The sequence below is a fragment of the Botryllus schlosseri genome, chromosome 12 (assembly GCF_051294905.1).
Source record: "Botryllus schlosseri isolate E-star chromosome 12, Bs_hap1, whole genome shotgun sequence".
In the NCBI taxonomy this organism is placed as follows: domain Eukaryota; kingdom Metazoa; phylum Chordata; class Ascidiacea; order Stolidobranchia; family Styelidae; genus Botryllus; species Botryllus schlosseri.
Window position 1 is genome coordinate 9,789,051 of NC_137247.1, and position 24,029 is coordinate 9,813,079.

Sequence of the window (24,029 nt, forward strand, 5' to 3'; positions counted from 1 at the left end):
GTTTTTTAGTGCTTGGATGGCCAGGTCTTAAAAAATCTGTTCTGCACTCCTATCCAAAATCAACGTAGGCCCACAATTGAAAAATGCTTGCTGGAAGAAATCGATTTTGAGAGCTGACAAAAAGGTCTAGGAGACTCCACTATGTCGAAAAGGTGAAAAACCCACTTGTTTGTGTTGAGGCTTTTGCATTATGTTTTGGAAAATAAGGTCCGAACGATGAAGGAGGGTAGGCACATTAGAGCTCGCTACCTTATGATAAGTTGCTCCAACTTTTTTTTGATTTCCCATTTTCTGTCTCGCGAGTATGTGGGAAGAGCAAATGAACTCACGATACAGTGTGTTCTGCTCTTGAACTTAATCTAACTTGAGAATTCATAACAGTTTAATAACGTCAAAGCTGCTTTTTGGACTAACACCAAAATCTGAGTTTTTGTGGCATCTCACGACCCGAGCCTCACCCATGAAAAAGAATTCATTTTTAATATTACAGTAGTATATGCTACGATTTTACGGACAATCGGACATGTATGACATACAGAACGCGCACACCACAATTCTATCCAACTCAGCTCCACAAAACATGTCTGACGCACGCGATCTCAAATTAGGGTGAATTAAATTCCTCTACGTGTCGCAGTTGTATTACTGCAGTCAACTCAGATTGCAAGAACGGGACTACTCCGTGCCGACAACGGAGTATATCCATATCGAATGGTTTGGCCATCCAGCATCGGTCATTTGCGGCCAAGGTTTTGTCGACGCTTATGTTTTGGCACCTCATTTATATCAGCGGTTTGTTGGCCAGAACTTTACGTCTTCATGTAACCCAACGCAGAACGGGTTGGCCTTGAAATGAATGAGTCTCACAGACCTGAACTCGCTCGTCGCACATCTCTAGTCCCTACACTAGCTCATCCGAACGGTCATCATCGACCCTGTTTACCAGTCGGACAAAGCTTAGCATGATAAAGCCATATTTTCTGCGTGTCTCGCTTTTTGGCTACAGTACGAAACACCGTGACCTTAGATTTGTAAAAACTATATCGCAGGATTTTTTGCAATAAATTCAACAAATATTACATACATATTAACAAATAGCTCTGGCATCGTATCGACCTTAAATTATACCCTTTGCGGTCCATACCTTAATAACCCTTGAAGGGGTAAAAATTTGCGTTACAATAACTTTAATGATGGTATTTACTACTATCCTCGTGTCTCGCACTTATCGAACAGTTATTACGAAAGATTGTTTAGCGAGAGAAAGCAGGAAGTCAATTCGACGTCATTTTTTCAGTCTGTCGCCGGCTCGGACGGACTGATATACTGTATTTCTGCCACTACACAAGCTTCCAAACCAGGATTTTGGTTAGGTAATATTTATAATGAGAAATATTAATTCACTACGGCTTGTGAGAGATACGATTGGTGGTGGGTCGTAAGTTAAACAAGTTTTTGCAATTGCGTCGCAACAACAAAAGTCACACTGCCCTTGAATTTCCTATTAGGTTTACTTGAATTATTTCAGGTCAGAAAAATTAACAATTAATTATTCGCGATTTTCATTCGCACTAATCCGGGATTTTCATTCGCACCATTCGCATCGCCTTCGTCATTCGCACTCATCTGGGATTTTCATTCGCACCGTTTGCACCACCTTCGTCATTCGCACTGCAATTTTTTTCATTCGCACAAGTGCGAACCGTCACACAGGTTGAAGAGCACTGCTTTATTGCATTTGCTCTTACAATACTTCGTTGATGCACAGTTCGTTCTGTACACTAGTACAGGCAAGTTAGCGTAACGGTGAAGCGCCGCGACTTCTTGATCGGTAGGTCGTGGGTTCGATCCCCGACCGGGTCAGACCAAAGACCTGGTTAGTAGCACTGGTAGGCTATCCATGTCTTCCCCGCTAGGCGCTCATGCATTACTGGGATAGCGTGGAAGGGTGGTGCAAGACTTATTAGAAAGCCGTTCAAGGCTGTATCTGCACCTTACTTGACCTGACCAGCTACATATGCACTCATGGTATGCATATGCACAGATAGCGTGTATGTAGGCTATATCATGAGTAGGTGTAGGCTATATGCCGCAAAAACACCAAGGACAGAAATAAACTATACGTCCTTTGCTAGTAATAAATAGTAGGCTACACTAGTAATGACGTGTAGGCTAATTGTGCCTTGTAGTAGATTTTTGATTTATGACACACCGAAATCCGGGGTCTGTGAAGGCGAACAGATTAACGTTAAGTGTTCCCCGAGTTAGTAAAGGTTGAGAACCACTGCTCTAGAGTTTTTGCATCTTTTCTTAGTTCACTTAAGATCAAGCGTATACCATTCCATAAGACAAATCGGAAATCCCAAGGAACGCACACCATTTAAAATTGGTACTTCTACGAGGACCGTCATTTTTTTATTTGCAGCTGTAGCACATAGCACATCACTGATCTAAATGCATGCACCGTATTATGTCGTTTAAATCAGTGCTTCTCAACCTTTTTGACCTCGCGGATCGGTAAAACTTCCAAACAAATGTTGCGGACCAGTGAACTTTCAAAAACCAAAATTTACTCGTCCGTAGTGGCGGTCATTTGCGATGCGGCTGACAAGCAAACAGTCGACTAACTCTAATTCCATAGTGGAGCGATAGTGTTTCTAATATTACCCGAGCATGATTCATGTTTCAGTATAGTACCTTCACGGCAATGCAAGTCCTAGTTTTTCTGTCATCACGGTAGACTATGGTAACATTGTTCCAGCTACATATATTACGTTGTAATCACTTGAGGTACTATTCATCTAAACCAGTGGTTCCCAACGTGGGCGATGTCGCCCCCCAGGGGGAGATTTGACGGTCTGGGGGGGGGAGAAAATAACAAAGGGGGCGATAGGGGGGCGAAAACGGACAAAGGGGGCGATAGGGGGCGAAAACAACGAAGCAGGCGATAGGAGGGCGACGACGCGTTAAAACGGCTATATTGGAGTAGGAGCCATAACTGCCGCACCCCAAACCCCTATTTGGGGGTAGGGGAGTGAACTTGAAGGGGGCCCAAAATTATTTCGCGAATTAACATAACTTATAGAGTAATTTTTTTAGAAATTCATGCAACTTGCAACAATCATTTGCCAGTAAAGAAATACCAATTTGAATTCATGTGCGTCTTTTAGCTTGGTACGTTTTGACGATTTCCATATCTTCTGACATAGCAGATATAGACGGTCACGAAATAGCATCATGTAACGAAGTCATTATAACAACGGGCCCACCAGAAGATGTTTAATCATTATTTAAGGGTCCTACCTTTTCCAACACACCACACTCAGCTCTACCGGTAAATCTGATTACGTGAGCATAAAGAGAGGATAAAAAATTGATTACAATATATATGCAATTCCCGATCATATTGCCCGATTCAGTCATGAACTATAGAAATTTCTCGCGATTGGCGCGTCTAGGCGAGAAAAGCTGACTCACTAATATCGCCCGATTAAGTCATGAATTATATAAATTTGTCGCGCTTCGCACGTTTAGGCGAAATACGGTGACTCACTAAACAGTATACATGAAACCGGGTATAGCTGCTATGTAGCGACAAAAAGCCCACTGGCTGAGGGGGGTCTGGGGTTTGGTTTATCGCCCTATGGGGGCCCAAGACCAATGTTTGGGGGGGTGACGAAGTGCTGTTACTAGGCTTACCATATTTTGAAAATGTAAAAAGAGGACACTTTTTCAGAAATTTCAGACTTGCAAAACCAAAGAAGAATTCTCAAAAACCGGTGAATTTTTCCCACTTTGTGATCGGTTGACAAAAAAAAAGGTCATCTTTTCCGCTCAGAGCTCAAAATACCGTTTTTCTCTCCACATTGCCAGGTGGATGACTAAAAAAATGGACATCTTTTCGCTCGGAGCTAAAATCACCGTTTTTCACTCCGAAATACCCGCCGGAGCCTCACTTATGTGCTAATTTGCGGCATATCACTCGCATTTTGCTCTAAATCTGACCCAAATTTTCAAAAAAGAGGACGAAATCTCAAAAAAGAGGACAAAGGGCGTCCTCCGAGGACACTTTCCAAAAAGTCAAAATAGAGGACAAATCCTCTTAAAAGAGGACGTATGGTAAGCCTATGTTACGGTCCTGATTAGAGATCAAGTCGGAGAAATGACCTTTTTTTTTCAACCCATGAAAATTTAGCTGTAAAAGTGTAATTTCGAGATCGAACCGAAAATGGAACCTTTTTTTTATTAGTCAACTCGCTGGTGATCTCAGTTTGCATGCTCATTTTCCGGTCCCAATATTTGGTGGCGATGATCGGTGGGGAGCTTCAAAAGGGGGTGATGAGTCGAAAAAGGTTGGGAACCATTGGTCTAAACAAATTATTCCAGACCAGATAATATTTACTCAAGGGTCCAAAACTTCGTTTTTATCAAATTATTCCGGGGTTTCACGTCGTAGCTCAACGTAACTTCAGGTATAATAGGAGATATAACTACCGCATGCGCACTTAAGATATCAGGACGATTTCTCCACCCTACTAGCAGAGATGAGCATGGATTAGGATTAGGTTTCGAAAAAACAGGATTTGTGAAATTTTGTCGGATTTGGATTGGATTTGGATTAGACATTTTTTTCGGAACGGATTAGGATTTGGATTGGATTTACTTATTTTCTGGGAGATTGAAATGTCGTGTGGCGAATGGCGACAAACTTTATTCAGATCAGTTATTAATGTACTTATGGTTACTAAGTTATCTTGAATCAAGTGAATCGTTGGTGGTGAAAGAAAATTTTCGAATCCCTCCATTGCATAAAATAGTATTTTTTCTGAATTTCCAGTTGGAATCGGATTAGGATTGGACATGGACTTGAATATGAAAAAGTTATGGATTAGGATATGGATTTGGATTTGAAGGTTCGGATTTGGATTGGATTAGGACATAGAAATTTCAAATCCGCTCATCTCTGCCTACTAGCGGTGAGGTCGATTGTTACATTTGCCCCTAGTTGCATTTGTCCCCGGTCACCCCTACATCATGTATAGCCTACTCTCATTTGCGACACCACACAAATAAAGACGTTCCAAACTTCTAAATACGTTCAAAATTTCATGTTTTATTATTCTTATTGCATTCTGGAATTGAGATATAAAATTCTAATATATCTGGCGGACCGGCAAGGAACCTGCTACGGACCGGCGCTTGAGTAACACTTGTATGGTGAACTCTCGTCGTATGGCAACGTGTGCCCAGAGGTGGTCAGTAACGAAGTACTTCTACTTTTTGAAGTACTTGAAGTAGATTTTTTCCATTTTCACTACTTTTCAAGTAGTTATAATTTTAGACTACTTTTACTTCTACTTGACGGTTTTCGGTTTGTAGGCAATAATAAGCGCAGAATACCTACTTACTTACTTGTGAACCACCACTCCTATTTCTACTTGAGTAGAAATTTCGCCGTTACTTTTGCTTCTACTTGAGTAGCGACGGTGACTACTTTTGACCACCTCTGCGTGTACCCCGCTATATAGTCGTTAGTTTTGCTTTTCATCATAAAACTAATTTTAGATTTCGCCACTTTTCACAACTGCCAATAACGGTTTCAATTACTTGACGAGTTTTACCTTCAATTAAAAATATGATGGCTAAAAGTTGCTATTATCTACAATCAATATAACAATTAAAATTACTCCAACTCTGCTTCAGAAACGGCATCGTACCACGTTTGACAAGTTTTAGGCGGTGTATCCTATATGAATCATCCAGCGCACCAGTAAGTTTAAGTAGTCTGACTTGACTGGTAGTGCTCTGGTTCTCGACGTCAAAACGTTACAATCAGGCTGCAATATGTTCGCCACGCAGTAAAAGAGAACTTCTGTCTCTATCAAGTAGGCCCTATGGCGGACTAAAACTACGGAAGTATTTAGCTGACGTCCGCGTTCAACTCAGCAGATTCTACCGATTGATCACCGTTCTGCGCTTGAGAACAATGGACCACGATCTGACATCTGTTTCGCCTGCCAACGCACGCCACTTCGTTTCAAGTTACCTTCTGTTACGTTTCATTCAGTGTGTGAGAGAGAGAGAGATATGATATTTTTTTCGCCTGCACCATCGAGATGCTTCGACTATTGCTATTGATTTTATCGTAACCCTCTGATGATGATTAAATATCATATAAATTGTACTGAATTTCACATCACACGACACAGGTTTTTTGAATAAAAAATATATTTGCTGAAAATAGTTCACGTGATGTTGTTTGCCTTCAGCCGATCTTGAAGCATTCGGAGAACGTCCATCTCAAACTCGAGAAGGGCGGCTGGCGGCAATTGGATGGCCTTCTGCAATATTCCTTTCAAAACTGGCGATTCGGAGAAGTCGTCCGTAGTGGCGGCCATTTGCGATGCGGCTAACAACAAGCAAACAGTCGACTAACTCTACACCAGTGGAGCGGTAGTGTTGCTAATATTACCCGCCGCGAGAGCCAACATGGCTTTCTCCAGTGGACTCTGTTCCGGCGTGCTGGATAGCCTCCGGCGTTTTCTCGGAGTTTCTGATGTAACAATTATAATATATTTAAAGAGAGCCGAATATAGCAATGCATCCCAAGGCCAATAAAATATATAAAAAAAAGTATAGATATGTATAAGCGACACGAGTGCATAGCTATATGAAATGAGCTAACACTGCTGCAGGGTGATGTATCGAGATGGATACTTGTGTGACCCAGAGGTGGTCAGTCACGAATCAACCCTACATTTTCAATAGGACACAGCTAATAGTTTCGCTATTCGATCGGTTACAATTTCACATTTCTACAATTTCTACTAACCCAAGGCTTGGCAAAACGTTTTCGTCGGCATGCCACATCTACGTATATGAATTTGCAGGCCTCCCAAATTAAGGTGCTCACAGTAACGAACTACTTCACATTTCGAAGAGTAGGCTACCCAAGTAATGTGGTTTACCTGCACAAATTAACATTGTATAGAGTAGGCCTACTTAAGTAGTTTTTGTAGTCCCACAACTGACTCATGTAGTTACAGTGTATAATTACTTCTACTCCAACACTACAACAGTTTTGTAACAAAACTAGATAGGGATATAGGGGACATATATCCATATGTATCTTTACATTTTACAGTTCATCAACAAAGAAGTAGTCTAGTGCTTAAGAAGGCTTTCAAGACATATCGGGACAACCAGCTGTAACACTGCTCCAGATTATAATTTCAAATATTATATGTTTGTTGCGAGTTTCCCTTCGTAACTATGGCATGACGAAAATTTAATCAAAAGTGGTATTGGCATTTCATTTGTCACCGAAATATCGAGAATCGTCCTCGAGGGCTGAAGTCGCTTGCGGGCTGCATTTTGGTCATCTCTACACCATCCCATTCTTGAAGCAAAACTACCGACTATTCACACTTTTGATTTAGCAACGTAGAAAGTATTTTTTGGCAGAGACGGTTTAGTGAAAAAGTAAGTAGTTGTCTAGGGATACTTTTGCCTAAAAATTGAAAACCGCAAAGTAGAACTAGAAGTCGTTTAAAATCACAACCACTTGAATAAGTAGTGCAAGTTGGCAAAACATACTCAAGTAGCTACTTCAAAGAAGCAGAAGTACTTTACTACTGGCCAACTCTGGATTTGAGGCAGGTCTGCGTCACTTGATATTGTAATATCAACTGGGCGAAATAGTGTCAAGATAGCCGATTACTAGGGCAAGTTTTTGTTGCAGTTAAATCCGTGGAAAGTTGCATTTATTTATTTATTTTTGACAAAAGCTACACTAATAAAAGACCACATTTTGCTCGGTTGACTAAAAAAAAAAGGTCAATTTACCGGCTCAGCTCCCGAAATACCTGTACTTCGGTGCTGATTTACGGTGTTTCAATCGAATTTGGACGTGTATTTCACCAAAACCGAAAATACTTTCATGAAAAATCGAAAAAGCTGCAAAATGTTGCAAAGAGTTGCATGAAAAAAATGGACAAAAGTTGCAAAAAGTTGCACTATAAGATTCCTTCAAACAGCTTAAAACAGCATTCCACATATCTTACGAGTATTTAGGAAGCTGCCGGAAGCTGTAAAAAAAGTTGCAAAACTTGCCCTACCGATTACATTTTCGAAAATCGCACATTTTCGAAGTGTTGGTGGTCCTTTTGTGTTAGTTAGTTTGCAAAGAAGTGTCTCGCAATAAAGGAAGCAGCCTGCCTTCAGCCGATCAATGTTAGTAGCATAGAAACAACGCCTTGAAAACCAATAGAGTGCTTTGGACACCTTTCCTTTTTAGTTGATATAGTTTTCTAATGACTCGAAAATCACCACTTTTATTGTTGTAATCATGTCAAAAATTATGAATTTTTCTTATACTTCTACTAGAGCGGCAACTGCGATTACTTTGACCGACTCGTGCAAAGGATATTGTGGACTTACCAAGAACAAGTGCCTCAGCATCGTCTTCCGGTATCGGGTCTGTTACATTTTCCGTCGGTGTGGGATTCGTTACGTGGAAATAGTCGTTGGGACTCTGGGCAGAAACGGATGCGTCAGATGCGCTCGATTGGTCAGAACAGTCGTTGTTGGCAGTGGCGCTGTTAAAAGAATTCAAGTGAGGACGGGCAAAATCGAGTACCGGTACTGGAGTAACTAAAATCCAAGTCACGTATCAAGCATTGAGTTGCATAGGCGGCTACTGCTTATTATGACACCACATTAGTAACACGACTTGAATGTTTCAATTTGAACATATCTTTTACTCCACAAGGAAAATGATGCCAGTTGCATTGCCACGTGAGCCAAAACTATTTTGTTGCGTTTAGTGGCTCAGTGAGGGTCTAAAATTACGACAGAAATGATGAACCATGAACATTCGTAGCCTTATGCTACTGTTTTTAGAGGCATATATTTTAATTACTCGTAAAAATCAACTGTTTGAATTGAACCATTAAAATTGATACTTAATTCGAATACTCAAATCAAAGAGACTGGTCCTATATAATAATATTTTCGGATGGTAGCGGATTGAGACTTCATGTAATTATGTTGCAGAACGTGGGGTACATGAAACGGGGGAATAATAGTACTACCTTTTGCAATCTACATATGGATCTAGAAACGACATCTTTTCATAAAGATCCCATCTCGGGAGGTGACTTTGTCCTGCCCCTAATTTGGCATTGTCCTCTCTTTTTTTCTTAATTCTCCGGTATTTGTCTCTCAGCATTTTCCATCTGGATTTTACGTCTGGCACTAAAACAAAAGACAGTAAATTTCCTTTTCTAGCCCCTGAATCAAATCAACAAGTGCAGCACTCACTTGGGATAGAAAGTACATTAGATATCGCATTCCACGCTTTGGCCTTTACAAACTTGCTGTAGTAATTGACGTTGCCGGGATCATACAGACAAGGAAATTGCCTGACAGCTTGAATTATAATCTCAAACGATTCCATTTTTGTATCTACGTCACCAGCACTACAACGAAACTGGGTTGCCAGCAGGAAATCATGAAAAAACAGACGCAAGCACTAAAACAGTTCCAATAACAATCTCAGTATGCCACATACTACTCCTACAATGAAGTAGCTGCAAAATATAGAATACAAGCCGTCACTGCCAATGCGAAGAAACTTTCAGTTCCTAATATCGATATTTAGGCCAAAAATGATGGCACTTCTTCGTTATTCCCCACACATCAAGAAGTGATCCCAATGAAACCAATAAATGTTTCCAATAAACGTCAAAATAAATGGTTTTTTGCGTTGGGGTGGGGTAGACGGATATTAGGGATGGGGGAGGGAGATACTAGGGTGGGTTAGGGTCAGCTTTGGAGTTGGGATATCCTAAGATTAGGTTCGGGAGATATTAGGTTTGGGGGAAGGGGGTATCAGGGTGCGGGTTATGGTCAAGCTGAGGCTAGGATATCTTAAGATTAGGGTTGGGGCCTGGGGGTATTGATGTGGGTTAGGGTCAATGTTGGGTTTAGGGTATCCTAAGATTAGGGTTGGGTAAGAGGATAGGGTGGGGAGGGGGTTATTAGGGTGGGTCAGGGCCAAGGATGGGGGTTGGGATAACCTAAGATCAGAGTTGGGGGAAGCGGGTATTAGGGTGGGTTAAGGTCCAGGTTGGGTCTAGGATACCCTAAGATTAGGGTTTGGGGAGGGGATATTAGGGTTGGGCGTGGGTGATATTAGTGTTGGGGTATCCCAAGATTAGGTTTTGGGAAGGGGGATATTAGGATTGAGGGCGAAGGTTATTTGGGTTTAGGGTATCGGAGTAATTCCCTCTCAACATGCAAACGCCCGTCTCCACACCATTTCAGATCAAATTGAAAATTTTCACATCGATCAGGCATTAAATTTAGTGCATAGCAAACTTTGTTTCAAGAAAATCGGACAATTCGTTACAGAGTTATTGAATTTGAAAAATGACATTTTGTGCTCACTCGGCCGTGACGCTATACTGCTTGGAACCTGTGTCTAATTGTAATTAACATTATAGTGATAGACCTAAATTTTTAAACTTTAGTAATGGGGTTAGGGGTCAAATGTCAATTCAAAGTCATCATGTTTTCAAAATCAGCCATGCGTAACAAATATGCAACTCTGCCTAGCGTAATTCTATTTAAACCGATTTTTTCGAGGAAGGTGTCAAATGGAAGCTTAGAAAGAGTAGAACGTTGCTGAATTGGTTTTGCATGTGATATGTGACTGCCACTTGTCTAAAACTTCATTGAAAAGATGCGCTCTAAATAGTGCATGACCTGTTCTGCATGAAGTGTCAAAGTATATTTTTAACCGTGTTCCTGTCTTATATTCAATTCATAACCAATTCTGATGGATTCTAATTGGTAACAGCTTTCATATGACACCTTACTTATGAATTTTGAGTTAGATAGAGTTGTGCCAGAGAGTTCAGAAATATCGTCACGCATCACTGATTTTAACATACTGGTATGTCAATTTTCAAATCAAGATTTGAACCTTGATTCTGTAATGCGGAGGGGAATTCCTAGTGAGTGAAGAACATGTACCACCAATAATTGCTTACCAGCATTACTACCTGCAGCCTGTATAAGTAATGATTTTAGCAGTTAATATTATACGCAAATTTCATGGTTGAGTAAGCACGAAATCCTCATTCTTCATACTGCAATTGCTCAAGAACCGATCAATAAAGTTATATTAATTAAATTCTATTCTAGTCAGAATTGGGTACTTTAGTTGTACATGATATTGCAGAGAAATCTGAGAGGGTGTGAAGACGAATTGAAATATTATTTGGATGTTGACTCGAATTACCGATAGTCGGTAAACCCAGAAGCACCCTTGCAAGCATAATGCACATGCAATAAATAAAAGTACTCTCTGAGCATGGCAATAATTATCTACTGAAACAAATTATCATATAAGGAGTAGAATAATGGCAAAATCAGATAATCACTGAATTAAAATAATTAAATTTAATTAAAAAATGACCTATTTTGCATTATGCACCATATTATATTTTTAACCATGTTGCTGTCAAATATCAATAATAAAACTAAGTTTCGTGCATTCTAGTTGGAAACAGCTTTCAAATGACACCTTGCTTGTGAATTTTGGTTTAAATAGAATTGCACCAGATGAGTTGAAAAATATCGTTATGCATCACCGATTTCAACATATGCCAATTTTGAAATCGCGTTTTGAACCTTGACCCAATACTGTGGAGCGGGGAAATTCGTGGTAAGTGAAGAAGATGTACCAAAAATTATTGCTAAATATCATTCAAACCTTTACTCTACGTAACCTCTGAGCTATATCAGTTACAATCACACACAGGTTTTGTGTTGCCAAATTTCATGGTTGAGTAATCACAGAATCATCATTTTTCAAACTGCAATAACTCGAGAGTCGTTCAACGAAATTTTCCGAAATAAATTCTGTTGTGCTCAGAACTAGATAATTTAGTTGTATATAAATTTAGAGAAAAATCTGAGAGGGTGTGGAGACGGATTTAAAAAATATTTGCATGTTGACAGGGAATTACTCATCGTGTCCCTCTCCCCAACCCTAATCTAGGGATACCCTAACCCCAACTTTGACCCTAACCCACTTCAACCCTAATATCCCCCTCCAACCCTGATATCCCCGAACCCTAATATATCTCCTCCTTAAACTCTAATGTCCCCCTTGCCCCAGCCCTAATATCCATCTCTCCGAACCCTAATATCTCCCCTTCCCAACCCTAATATGCCACTCCCCCAACCCTACTATCCCCCACATCCAACCCTAAACCCCCCCTCCCTCCCCTAACCCTAATATTGTACTTGCCCAACCCTAATATCCCCCTGTCCCAACCCTAATATCCCCCTCCCCTAACCCTAATATCCGTCTCTCCAAAGGCAAAGAAACAATTTATTTTGACGTGTTCACGGGAAACATTTCAAGGGTATCACTTCTCGATGTGTGGGGAATACCAAAGAAGAACCTAAATTGTTTCTAGGGAAGTAGAAGTAAGGAACTACACTATACCCAAGTCACCATTTAGTATACACGATATCTTTCAGGCGGATGTTTGAATTCAGTGTTCACTATGATAGCTCTTAACCAGTGATTCCCAAACTGTGTGCTGTGAGCCTTTCTGGGATATTGGAAAAACAACATTCAATAGGCCTATACGGCATGCAGATAAGCAGATGCGACTTGAAAGCGGTATAACTTCTTCAGCAGGCTGATAAATAAGCACAAGTGGCCGTGTCCATGAAACCAATCATGGCATTGCGATTGCCAATGAATAGTGTAATGTCCACATCATAACTGGACGTCTATGTCTGGATAAATTTTTTGATTCATTTCAAATCAACTAATAGACTAGAAATCTTGCGACAAATCATGAGCAAGTTTTCTGGAATTCAACCTACTTCAACAATATACTCTCCAGGATTTCCTGTAAACAAATAAAGGTGGGTAGTCAATCTATTTGGAAGCCATAAATCAAGCAACCGTTTTGCAGAAGACCATCTCATTGATTTTCGAAACGCCCAGTTTTTTGAATCCCTGTTTTCGCGAAAATTTGTATTCCATAAGTGCAATCAAAATTTTATTGACATTTGTACCGTAAAGGGTTTAAATGTTTTTGTTGTTTTTTTCATTTTGACATTTGATTACAATAAAAATATGCGACCGAGACACATTGGTTGGAAAACAACGACGGAATGCGAGTAAGTTTGCAAACACTATTATTAAACATTGTTCCAGTCAAACATATGGCTGCATAAACAAGCATAATGCGTACCGTACCCATCGCATTAACACGTGAACACGCGAGCGTTATATCATTTTTCTAGTGTGCCACAAGACGAAAAAGTTTGGGAGCGACTGCTCCAGGCTCTTGCCATATACTAACCGCTAGGCGCTAACAATAATACTAGTCAAAGTCATCAGACTGAATACTATGAACGTCCTACGGTTTTCAGATAAACCAATCATTTTCATACACAGATTTCATAGCCTCCTCAATCAAGGAATAAACATTGATTTGATGTAAGTTTACAACAAGCTCCCACCTCGCTCAAAATACAGATAACTAGCCTAGTAATGTACTCAAATAAAGCCAAAGCTTCACTCTCATCATCGACATTGCTATCTGTCAAGTATAATATCAGTTATAATTGTTTGAATATAAGTATATAGCACGGTATATGTTCGTATATTGTACCTACATTGCGCCGACATTGCCGACATTGCGCCGACATTGCCGACATTGCCGACATTCACAAAGTAGATGGACCCATCAGCCTACCATCACAAGAAACATGGAAAACAGAATGGGTTGTTTTTGACATGCATCGCTGATCATTCCGCGGTCCGGTGTTTCTCGAACCATAGTGTCCTATAATATGGTGTCGACACAGGCAATTTGACGGTCATTTTTGACCGGCTTGACGAGCATTAAATTTGGTAAAACGGGTATCAATCGAAAGCTGACTCTGCACTGATTACGAAAATATAAATTTTATTCCGCTCGTGTCCCTGGAACTCCCACAATCAGCCTCGAATTTTTCATTGTTATGGAGATTGGCATCGGGACGCAACAATGCTGTCTGGCTCTTTTTCTCTTGAGCTACGCTCTCGTTTCGCCAGACAGCATTGTTGCGTCCCAATGCCAATCTCCATAACAATGAAAAATTCCAACATCTTTTGACACAGCAGATAGGGGGTCACGAAATAGCATCATGTAACGAAGTCATTATATCAACGAGTACGCCCGAAGATGTTTTATTATTATTTAGAGGGCATATCTATTCCAACACACCTCACTGGATCAGCTCTACCGGTAAATCTGATTATGTGAGCAGGGAGAGGATAAAAATTGATAGCAATATATATGCAATTCTCGATCATATTGTCCGATGCAATCATGAATTATATAAATTTTTCGCGCTTCGCGCGTTTAGGGACGCTGCTACTAAATGGGCACCCAATGTAGAAGATAAGTACCTGAAAAGCCTGGAGCCCTTGGGGGTCTGGGGGGCGAAGCCCCCCAGTAGTTGGTTTTATCACCCTATTGGAGAGTGGTTGCGCACTGTTGTCCGAGGGCCTGCGCAGTGAGTTGGCGTGTTTGCGCAGGCTCTTAAAAAATTAGAGGGAACATTGCTGGTGTGTGCTCGCTTTTAGCGAAGCGCATAGAAAAAGTATCAACAGCGCCACGCATCTCTGGAGCCCTACGCAACAAGCGGGCTAAGGCAATCGATATCATAATAATCTGACATATCCAATGTAGACTACTTAGACGTAGCCTACATATATCTCTATCAGCTGAAGGATATTGCGCGAAAATTGGTAGGGACCTAATACATTCCGTGGACCAAGTTCTACCCTTACAAGTCAAGGAAAGGCTGGTGTGTGCTCGCTTGTACCGAAACGCATAGAAAAAGTATCAACGGCGCAGCGTTTCTCTGTGGCGCGGTTGCACATTGCTATTGCCGCGACGTCAGCTGATCCCACTCTCGCCGCTCGGCCGCATCCTTGCTCTTGAGCTAGTCTCTCGTTTCGCCAGACAGCATTGTTGCGTCACACTGCCAATCTACTCGACAATGAATAATTGGGGGCTGATTGTGGGGGTTCCAGGGCCGCGAGCGGAATAAAATTTATATTTTCGTAATCAGTCCAGAGTCAGCTTTCGATTGATATCCGATTCATCAAATTTAATGCTCGGCAAGCCGGTCAAAAATCACCGTCAAATTGCCTGTAGCCAAATGGAAACTGTGACGTGATACAATTTCATTGAACCGTGCGATTTGCTTGTGTCGACACCATATAGGACACTATGGTCACACGTTCAGGTTCGTGTGAACGCGAACCTTTTTGAAAGGTTCTGTGTGAACGCGAATGTGAACCTCGTGACGTCATGTGACGTCATATTGCGAATTCCAACCCTACATTTTAGTGAAGTGATAGCCTATAGCACGCGTCCCTAGAACTAGATATCCCAGTCCAAATCCCTCCATTTGGCGTACCGATTCTACAGAAATTTTTAGGTAATCCTATTATACTAGGATTAGCATATGCATGCATGCACAGATCGCGTGTATGTCTCTCATGTGTCTGTGTATATGCTGCACAAACATCAAGGACAAAAATAAACTATGTCCTTTCCTACTAAGACAATTCTGTTTGGAAAAATCCTACGTCCGGATCCAGTCCGGCTATGCTGCAATCATTGATATCCTAGTCTCGTTCCAGTTTCTGAATCATAATGTGATCACTTCTGCTACAGAGCTGTGTAGAGAACTTAGCAGTGCTGCGTACGCTCATGAAGTCAATCGAGGATAATCCGAGATTTATCAACGAAAAACCCAAATACCTCCGCTTCTACTAGTTCAGGGTTCTCAAAGGGTGGGCCACAGGAGCATTTGAGGTGGGCCACAGAGCTATTTGGAATATTGTAGAACTAGTGAAAATTTGGTTATATTTGTTATGTTATTCACTCAAAAATATATTCATATTAAGTTTTTCATCGGACTCTGATGGGACATAATGGCACGTATGGAGTCACAATCTACAAGTCGAAAATGGGAGGAGAAACGGAGGCTTTTATCCCCCAGCTACGACAGCCTACTGATAACGGTGACGAAAATAATTTCGATTATATATTACCTTGAAGTTAGTGCTGAAGTGACCAAGTATTCTGGCAGGGTCGTATGTCGTATGCCGTTGAAAGGGGTGTGCATTAAACTGGGACAGAAGTGTATTTGATGTGGATTTACGGCACCTTGGCAGGTCCCATTATTGTAATATAAAAATAGTCATAATCGCAATTTATTATCAATTCAGCTTCCTATCGAAGTATACGGCACCACTACAACGAATCGTAATGTATATTGAGGATTTAGAGCAGCATATTAATGTTTGGAGTCGGTTTAAAATTTCCGGCCTTGAAATCATTGTACATAATGTAAGAGCCACATGAAATGATTGTACCATTGAATTGAATGTTCTGACATGGCAACTTCAGTAGATACAGGACATACTATATGTACAATATGTACATTGTACAGCTTGAACATTGAAATTTTCTTTCTCGACACCTGTGCAGTATCCTTTTCACCAAAGAACTGTTGGAAGCTGGGCCCAGCCCCAATCCGCACCATAGTGGAAGTAAAACCGCAATCACACAGTGGATGCGGGGATTAGATTATTGGGCTTCGCGGCGTGAGTGGAACAGCGGCCATATGAATGTACACAATACTTATACGATCTACCAGGACCGTAACTGCTGCACCTAAAACTCCTAATTGGGGGAGCTCCAAGGGGTCCAAATTTCTTGTGTCGTTTGTTTGTTGGAGGAGATTTATTCAACTTGTTCAACTTTTGTCGCGCTTCGCGCGATTTCATTACATTCAAGGTCTACATTTGTAATCATCAGTGAGAGAATAATGCGCATATTTTTAAGAAATAGGCATATCGGCGCCAGCGATAACCACGCCTCGAACGGGACTATGACTCTGGGATAAGAGGTCGGCAACAAAACATTTTCAAACCGGAAAATGGGCCACGGGCAAAGAACGGCTGAGAACCCCTGTACTAGTTAGAATTGAGTCAATTTTTTTGCATCGTCTTTGAAGACAACTTAACAATTTCACGGCGCTGACAGAAAAATTTGAATTTGTAATTAATTTTCCCCAATAAATTAAAATTTGTATTTGGATCTGCGAAGTCCTATACTAGTTAGAATTGAATCAAATTTGGTGTGCAGTGTTTTTAGGGTAAACTTATAATTTAATCAGTGAATGGCTGGAATCCGGAAAAAAAGTTATTTTTGAACAACCCTAGCGTCCATATATTCCTGATTTTGTATGAATTTGTTGGAACGATTAGGAGCTGGGGAACATTTACGCCAATCTTTCAGCCTAACCGCTGCAAAAATCTACAATAAGACACATATAACTTCACCCTACCTACAGTCTACACACATAATGCATTGCTGTAAATTGCTGGTGTACGACATTAACTGTGCAGACGCATCAACAGAGTTTTATAAGAACAAAGCCAATAAAATATGGGCGAAAGCAGCATTATAACGAATATTCAGGCTATTGCAAATCAGTGTAACTTCTGCAGTTCCCTTTCTGATACGAATGCGGATATGCGAGGCTTCACCTCGGAAAATGTTGCATCAGCGTAATACCAATTGTGTAATTGCAGATGAGCTTATAAATTTTGAAGATCGAATTGGCAATTCTGCAGGGCAGGGTTTCGATTTCGAAACCCAACCTCCCCTAGGTACACCACTGCACACGACGTAACACCACACCAGTCACGATTCGACTGCCTTTATCGTTCCTAATTTTCTGCATGGCCAATACATATATGTGGTCTCAAATCTTATGTATGAGCAAGTGTCTGTCATTATCTCCAGGAAACCATATGGACTAACTCAGGGAAGCCCTGGGGTTCCCAGGAACACGAAGAACCGTTGACTTATACATTGCGACACTGCCACCTATGGACTGCACAGTGCACGGGCGCGTGACAATAACACAATGCAACAAAAAATGTTTTTGTTGTTTTCAGGTTCTACAAAGTGTCGAAAATCAACATTATTTCATATAAACTTTGTTTTTGATGTTTAGACAGAATGAAATTCTAAAATCGCAATATTTTTTAGAAAAGATATCAAAGATATGGCTAAAGAACATCCAAGATGGGTGTTAATCACTTTCAAATATTATTATAACTCTTCCCCTGACTCATTCAGTCTACCTGAAAGAAGACGATGAGAATGTTAAGACTTTGTTGAATGTTTCAAAGTACAATCAATATAACTGGGACGTAGGCCTGATTGGGGACTTTAAAATGGTAGCGATTTGATGGGTGTGCAAGGGGAGTTCACCAAGTATCCCTGCCGTCTTTGTCTGTGGGATAGTAGGGCTACCACAGAACACTACATCAAGAAAATATGACCAAAAAGGTCATTCCATACACAAACAACCGATGTACACATCACTACCTCTTCAAATCTCCTGAAATTTGGTACACGCATAGATGAGCTAATTCCAAACAGGATGAATTTTATTTTATGAAAATTGGACTTTGGGATCAAAAGTTACGTCACTTTGAAAATTGACTATTTTCTGCTCATTTCCGGTCTGCACATCTCAGGTTTTATCAATGAAATATTCAAGAAGGTGTAGCTAGATGTTGGGTGTCAGTTTAGATACGGCACTTGGATTTATCTGAAGCTTGTCTGATCGCCTATATTTCCAAGTGAAATTTAACACCCTGCAGGTTAGGGCCAATGGTTAAATTGAGGGGGAAATCTAAAATCAGTCAGGCGTTACACGATTTAGACTGCGGATTGTTCAAAAATTTATTAAAATATTTTGGAAAACACGATCTTAAATGAAAGTTTGCTTCAAAGAGAATTCGTTCATAGCTGTTTGAGTTTGGTTTTGAGACTGTAAAGTGATGAAATTGCAGTTTCAAGAGCACACTTCATTTGTTTGTACATGGAAATGCAGTACTAGTAGGGCGTGTTCAGAAACGAGTCTGGGGTGTGAGCGGACATCATGTCTCGGGTGGGTTCGGACTGTGTTGCCATTCGGACATCGTGTCTGGGATGAGTTCGGACTGTTTTGCCCCTCGGACATCGTGTCTGGGGTGTGTTCGGGGCATCATGTCTTGGGTGCGTTTGGACAGTTTTGCAACTCGGACATCGTGCCTAGGGTGTGTTCGTAATGTGTTACCATTCGGACATCGTGTCTAGGGCGTGTTCGGACATCGTGTCTAGGGCGTGTTCGGACATCATATCTTGGGTGTTAGGACTGTGCTGCCACTCGAACATCGTGTCTGGGGGGTGTTCGCACATCATGCCAGGGATGTGTTCGCACTGTGTTGCCATTTGGACATCGTGTCTGGGATATGTTTTGTTTGTGCTGCCCCAGACATGCCTCAGACCTGATATCTGTGCACTGTTTTTATCCGGACATGCTCCGGTGCTGATACCTGCGCACTAAATACCCCCAGGCATGGTCCGGACCGGATATCTGCGCGCTTTATGGACACCGACAACATGCGTCCGACGTGATACCTGCGTCCTGAACCATGCGTGGCCTATATATGACCCATATGTCTGCGTTTTTTGCTGATATCTGCGACAGCTGGGTATATCCACAGTAGTGATAGATGAGTATATGTTTGTGATGCGCACTATTTTAATCTGGACAGGCTTCGGAGCTGATACCTGCGCACTAAATACCCAAATAGCTATTTTTGGGGTTCCAACCATCCGATATCGTATGCGTCGGCTATATCGGGTGGTAATCGTCCGTAGACTCATACAACATATTTTTGGAAATATTTACACAATTATGGCATAATTATAAAACTTAAAAAAATAGAGGCTTTTGTTTGAAACACTTTTTAAAACATGTTTTAAACAAAGTCTTTTAGACAAAGTGTTTTAAATATCCATTTGTTTTAATGCAACCCTAACTAGAATGAGCGACTCTGCTGGATGTCGTTTGTTTACTACAAGTAACGGAAGTGTGCAATTATAGCCAGCGTCGTTGATAGCAATGAAAACGATACCAAGATATAAATTTTTACATAAACGCAAGTAGTGCTGGCCATGGCGAATATAATTGAACTGCCAAATCCAGCAAATCCGGTTTGAACGATGTAAGAGGAATCTATATCATCAAAATACACGCTTGAAGCAACGTAAGACACTATTCTACGGAGAGCATGAGTAACTCCAATGATTACAGCTAACACATACGGAACGTAAAGAGAACTGGCATCAGGTTCCCAAACGTAGGCAACGAGGTAAGTACACAGCTCGAACCCAAGACCCCAAAAATACAAAACCGGCATAGACACCGAAGACGTGAGTCGGGAAAACCCAAAATTCACGATAAACGAAACCATATAAGCTATGGAAAGGCATACGCCAATATGGTCGACACCAAGGCTGCAAGAGACATAGGCTCGTGTGAACTCGGACCACAAAAAGGCAATGAACGCTCCGAACTGGATATGAATTGGAATCGTGAGCACTCGTAGCTTCGAACGCATATGCACAAGTAATTTTGACAATGAACCACCCAGTAGCGACCGTACCTTCTCTTTCTCCTCGTCACCACCCAGCAATGCATCATTCGCTGGTAGGCGTGTCCCGGCATTTTCACCAGGAACCGCAAAACAATGCACCATCATTCCGAAAGTCTGAAGACTTCCAAAAAAACAAAAAAACGCCACCAAGGAGCTACGGGTAGGAATGAGATGACGAAATTTATCCGAATTCTGCTCGAACGCATAATCCATCGGACAGTCGTTTCTTCCACAGTCGGAGATTTCACCAACCCACAGCGATCCATTGCTGGCATCCGATCGAACAGCGACATCGTGTAGCATAATTCCAGGTATAATGCTAGTAGCAGCCTGCCCGCAAGCGAAGATAGTTAAAAACACAGAAGTCGATTGCTTTCTGATGGTGCCATCTGATTCGCCGTGATTAAATGTGTTCACGATAGCTCCCGCAGCTGACATCATAATACTTTCGGCGATTCCTATCAAACTGGATGCAATTGTCATTGTCCAAATGTTCTGATAGAGCAACGCCAAGGTGTAAATAACTGAAGGAACCTCTCCGAGGATCAGACATTTCTTTCGTCCAATCCACGCTACTAATGGAACGTATGCCAACACGGATACGGTACACAACATGCAGTATACGAATACATTGGACGATCCAAGTGATTTTTTTATACCAATGCTCGTTTGCAAGCTTATCAGAGTAAACTGCGGCGCGATGACTAGACTAAATGCAATGGATGTCATGTACAAACGCCACTGCATTGTGGAAATCTTCTCGTAAATGGAGCTTCTACTTAGCATGATGTCTTCAGAACCGACTTCAGCTTGACTTTACAGTGAATCCATCACAGCTTCGAGTATCTGCGACGCGAGATTGTAAGGGATATCCGGATTCATATCAATTTTCCAGCATATCGATTTGGCCTACGACTGACAGTATACTATGATTGAAGGCACAAGATCATGTTTCTATACAGTGGAGACTTCCGACCACCGAAGCCACACCAGTTGCAAATCGAGACCATTGCTATCCAATTCAATCTATTTCCAACATCATATACACTACAGGATAAACGCAGTAATTCTTTAGCGGAACAGGCGGAACTTACAATACCAAAAAGCGGACCAAGGGGAACTGCCGATCAGGCGAGTCAATACAAAATGACTCAAATCTATGCGACGGAATTAGCGGGCAGGGGGCAATCACAGGCAAACGGCGGGCCGCGGAACAGGCACCCCTCTCAATATTCATATTTTCTAGTGTGATTTTGCTTTGGTACTTCGACAATTGTTGAAGTCTTTATTTCATTTAAAAAATATCATCAAGGAATGTTCTGCAACGTCGAGTCACCATTAAATATTACTTTCTGACCCTGTCATATTGCACGATATATGTTTTGCAATTGTATGTAATCAACGTTTAGAGGGAAAATGAGCCAAAACGAAACGCACATGAAAGACTGTTGAATTTATAAGCCCCCCTCTGGGTGGGTTTCAAAATGTAGACTTATGCCCATTCTCAGGCTTAAGCCACGTCACTCAGTCACAAGTCCGTTTCAATACTGCGACTTGAGGGATTTCACCCGCAATGTCGGGCTTTGCTGAGACCGATTTCTAAGCCTGCTATGGGGTAGGCTGAAGTTGTCTATCATGGTTGGTTTTGGTATGTACTTGTTAGTTTCGTATGCTACAAGCCAGTTTATGAATTCAAAATTCCTTCTAGGACACTCGATATAAATATTTTGTAGATGCCGAGGTAAAATCCCTAGTTTCACATTTTCACCGGTGGCTTGGCTGTAGCAGCACGTTAGTAGTTACATCATATCCTTTATAAAGGGTATGGTTGCATCGACCTGATATTATCCTGTTGTGGTATCATCTGATACATGTGGTGCAGATATCGAAAGCAATCGGAATGCGTATAGAATTGATCATCACTGTGCAGTGTGCAGTGCAAATATATGTATTACATCATATTATAAGGGAGTCAATTCCAATGTAAACCAGATACCGGTATACACAACAAGCTGCATCTGTTTCAAAAGAAATGTCAAGTAAATTCATTCTCGTTCTTCAAGTCAATTGTAGAACAGTCTGAAACATGCTTCTTGGCATAGCCCCAAATATGACCTTATTTCAGCGCTATTTCATTCACTTGAAATGATGAAAGGCTCAAACAACTACACCTTCGCCGAAGTATTGGCGCATGCTGCCCCTGAGCGTACGTCCGCATATCGATTCATTATCATGGCAGTAACAATGTGATGTAACTAGATCAGCTACGAGCCACGATCATTACGTTGGGTAGCAGCAACCGTACGCATAGATTCACTTGTTCGAAAACTTCTTTTCCCGATTCTAGTTCCTAACAAGCACTTGTAGTTGGGCCCATCACCAGTTGCACCATATTGCTTTATATTCACGTATAATACTATTCCCCTCTTTCGAAAGCAACTCCGCACACTCTCTGCACGCTTACATCAAGTAACTGTAGGCCTACTACGAATCAATTCCCAAAACCCCACTTCGATTGCCACAGTCAGACATGTTTCGACACGAGTAAACGTGCATGACGAGGCATAAATTGGTCTTAAGTCAAGCACAGACTGACTTGCTCAAGTCCGGTGACGAATCAACTTTTGAAACGGAATTAAGTCAGCCGTAACCAACCTACTTGAGCAAGCCATTCACCGGTTTTGAGCGCGAAGCGAGAATAATACCCCTAGACCAGTGGTTCTCATCATTTGTAGTGCCATTTGGAAATAGAAAACAGTTCGCGGTGCACCAGCACAGTGGTTCTGAACTTTTTTGTCTTACGGCACCTGCAAACTACCAGAATACTTAACATCACTCACTTCAGTAGTAACGATGATTCATGTGACCATCCCTGTAGTCAATCCAAACTATGTTTCTGTATTAAATTCAACAGTTCCAGCAAAAACAAAACAACATTTCACAAATTTTATTTGAATTTGATTATTCGGCATTTCGCACTAATTAGTAGGGATGGTGATCCGAACCCTGAGAGGTTCTGGTTCTTGTGAACGCAAACGTGAACCGTTACGTCATAATGCCAATTCCAACCCCATGCATTCCGTAAAGTAATATATTAATGTACACCAGTGGTTCTTAACCTTGCCTCCAGCGCCCCCCAAGGGGCGCTGGCGATTTTGAAGGGGGCGGTAACGCTCAGGGGGCGATATGGGGGGGGCGTTGGGCTCAGGGGGGCGATATGGGGGGCGCTGAATAAAAATGGCTTCGCAGTAGATGATGTGGTAGTAGGACATATCCTTAATGAGTATTCACAGCAAATCAACATTCCACAGAACATGTCAAATCCCGAAATGTTTGGTCGCGCTACACGACGATGTTTGCTACATGTTTTCATAAATGAAGTGGGTTATTATCATTCATGTAAAATGAATTGCGCGTCCTTTTAGAT

The 24,029-nt window shown here is 41.4% G+C and overlaps 2 protein-coding genes across 2 annotated transcripts in view; one reads left to right on the plus strand and one right to left on the minus strand.

Annotated features, from left to right (window-relative positions):
* LOC145452182 (uncharacterized) overlaps window positions 1–24,029 on the plus strand; it is a 377,577-nt gene that overhangs the window by 186,556 nt on the left and 166,992 nt on the right. The gene's annotated exons all lie outside the window — the stretch shown is intronic.
* On the minus strand, window positions 20,003–21,047 carry LOC145452546 (protein unc-93 homolog A-like). Its single transcript, XM_080330715.1, has one exon. It carries the CDS (start codon window positions 21,041–21,043, stop codon window positions 20,021–20,023), a length of 1,023 nt encoding a protein of 340 aa, XP_080186841.1. The 5' UTR covers window positions 21,044–21,047; the 3' UTR covers window positions 20,003–20,020.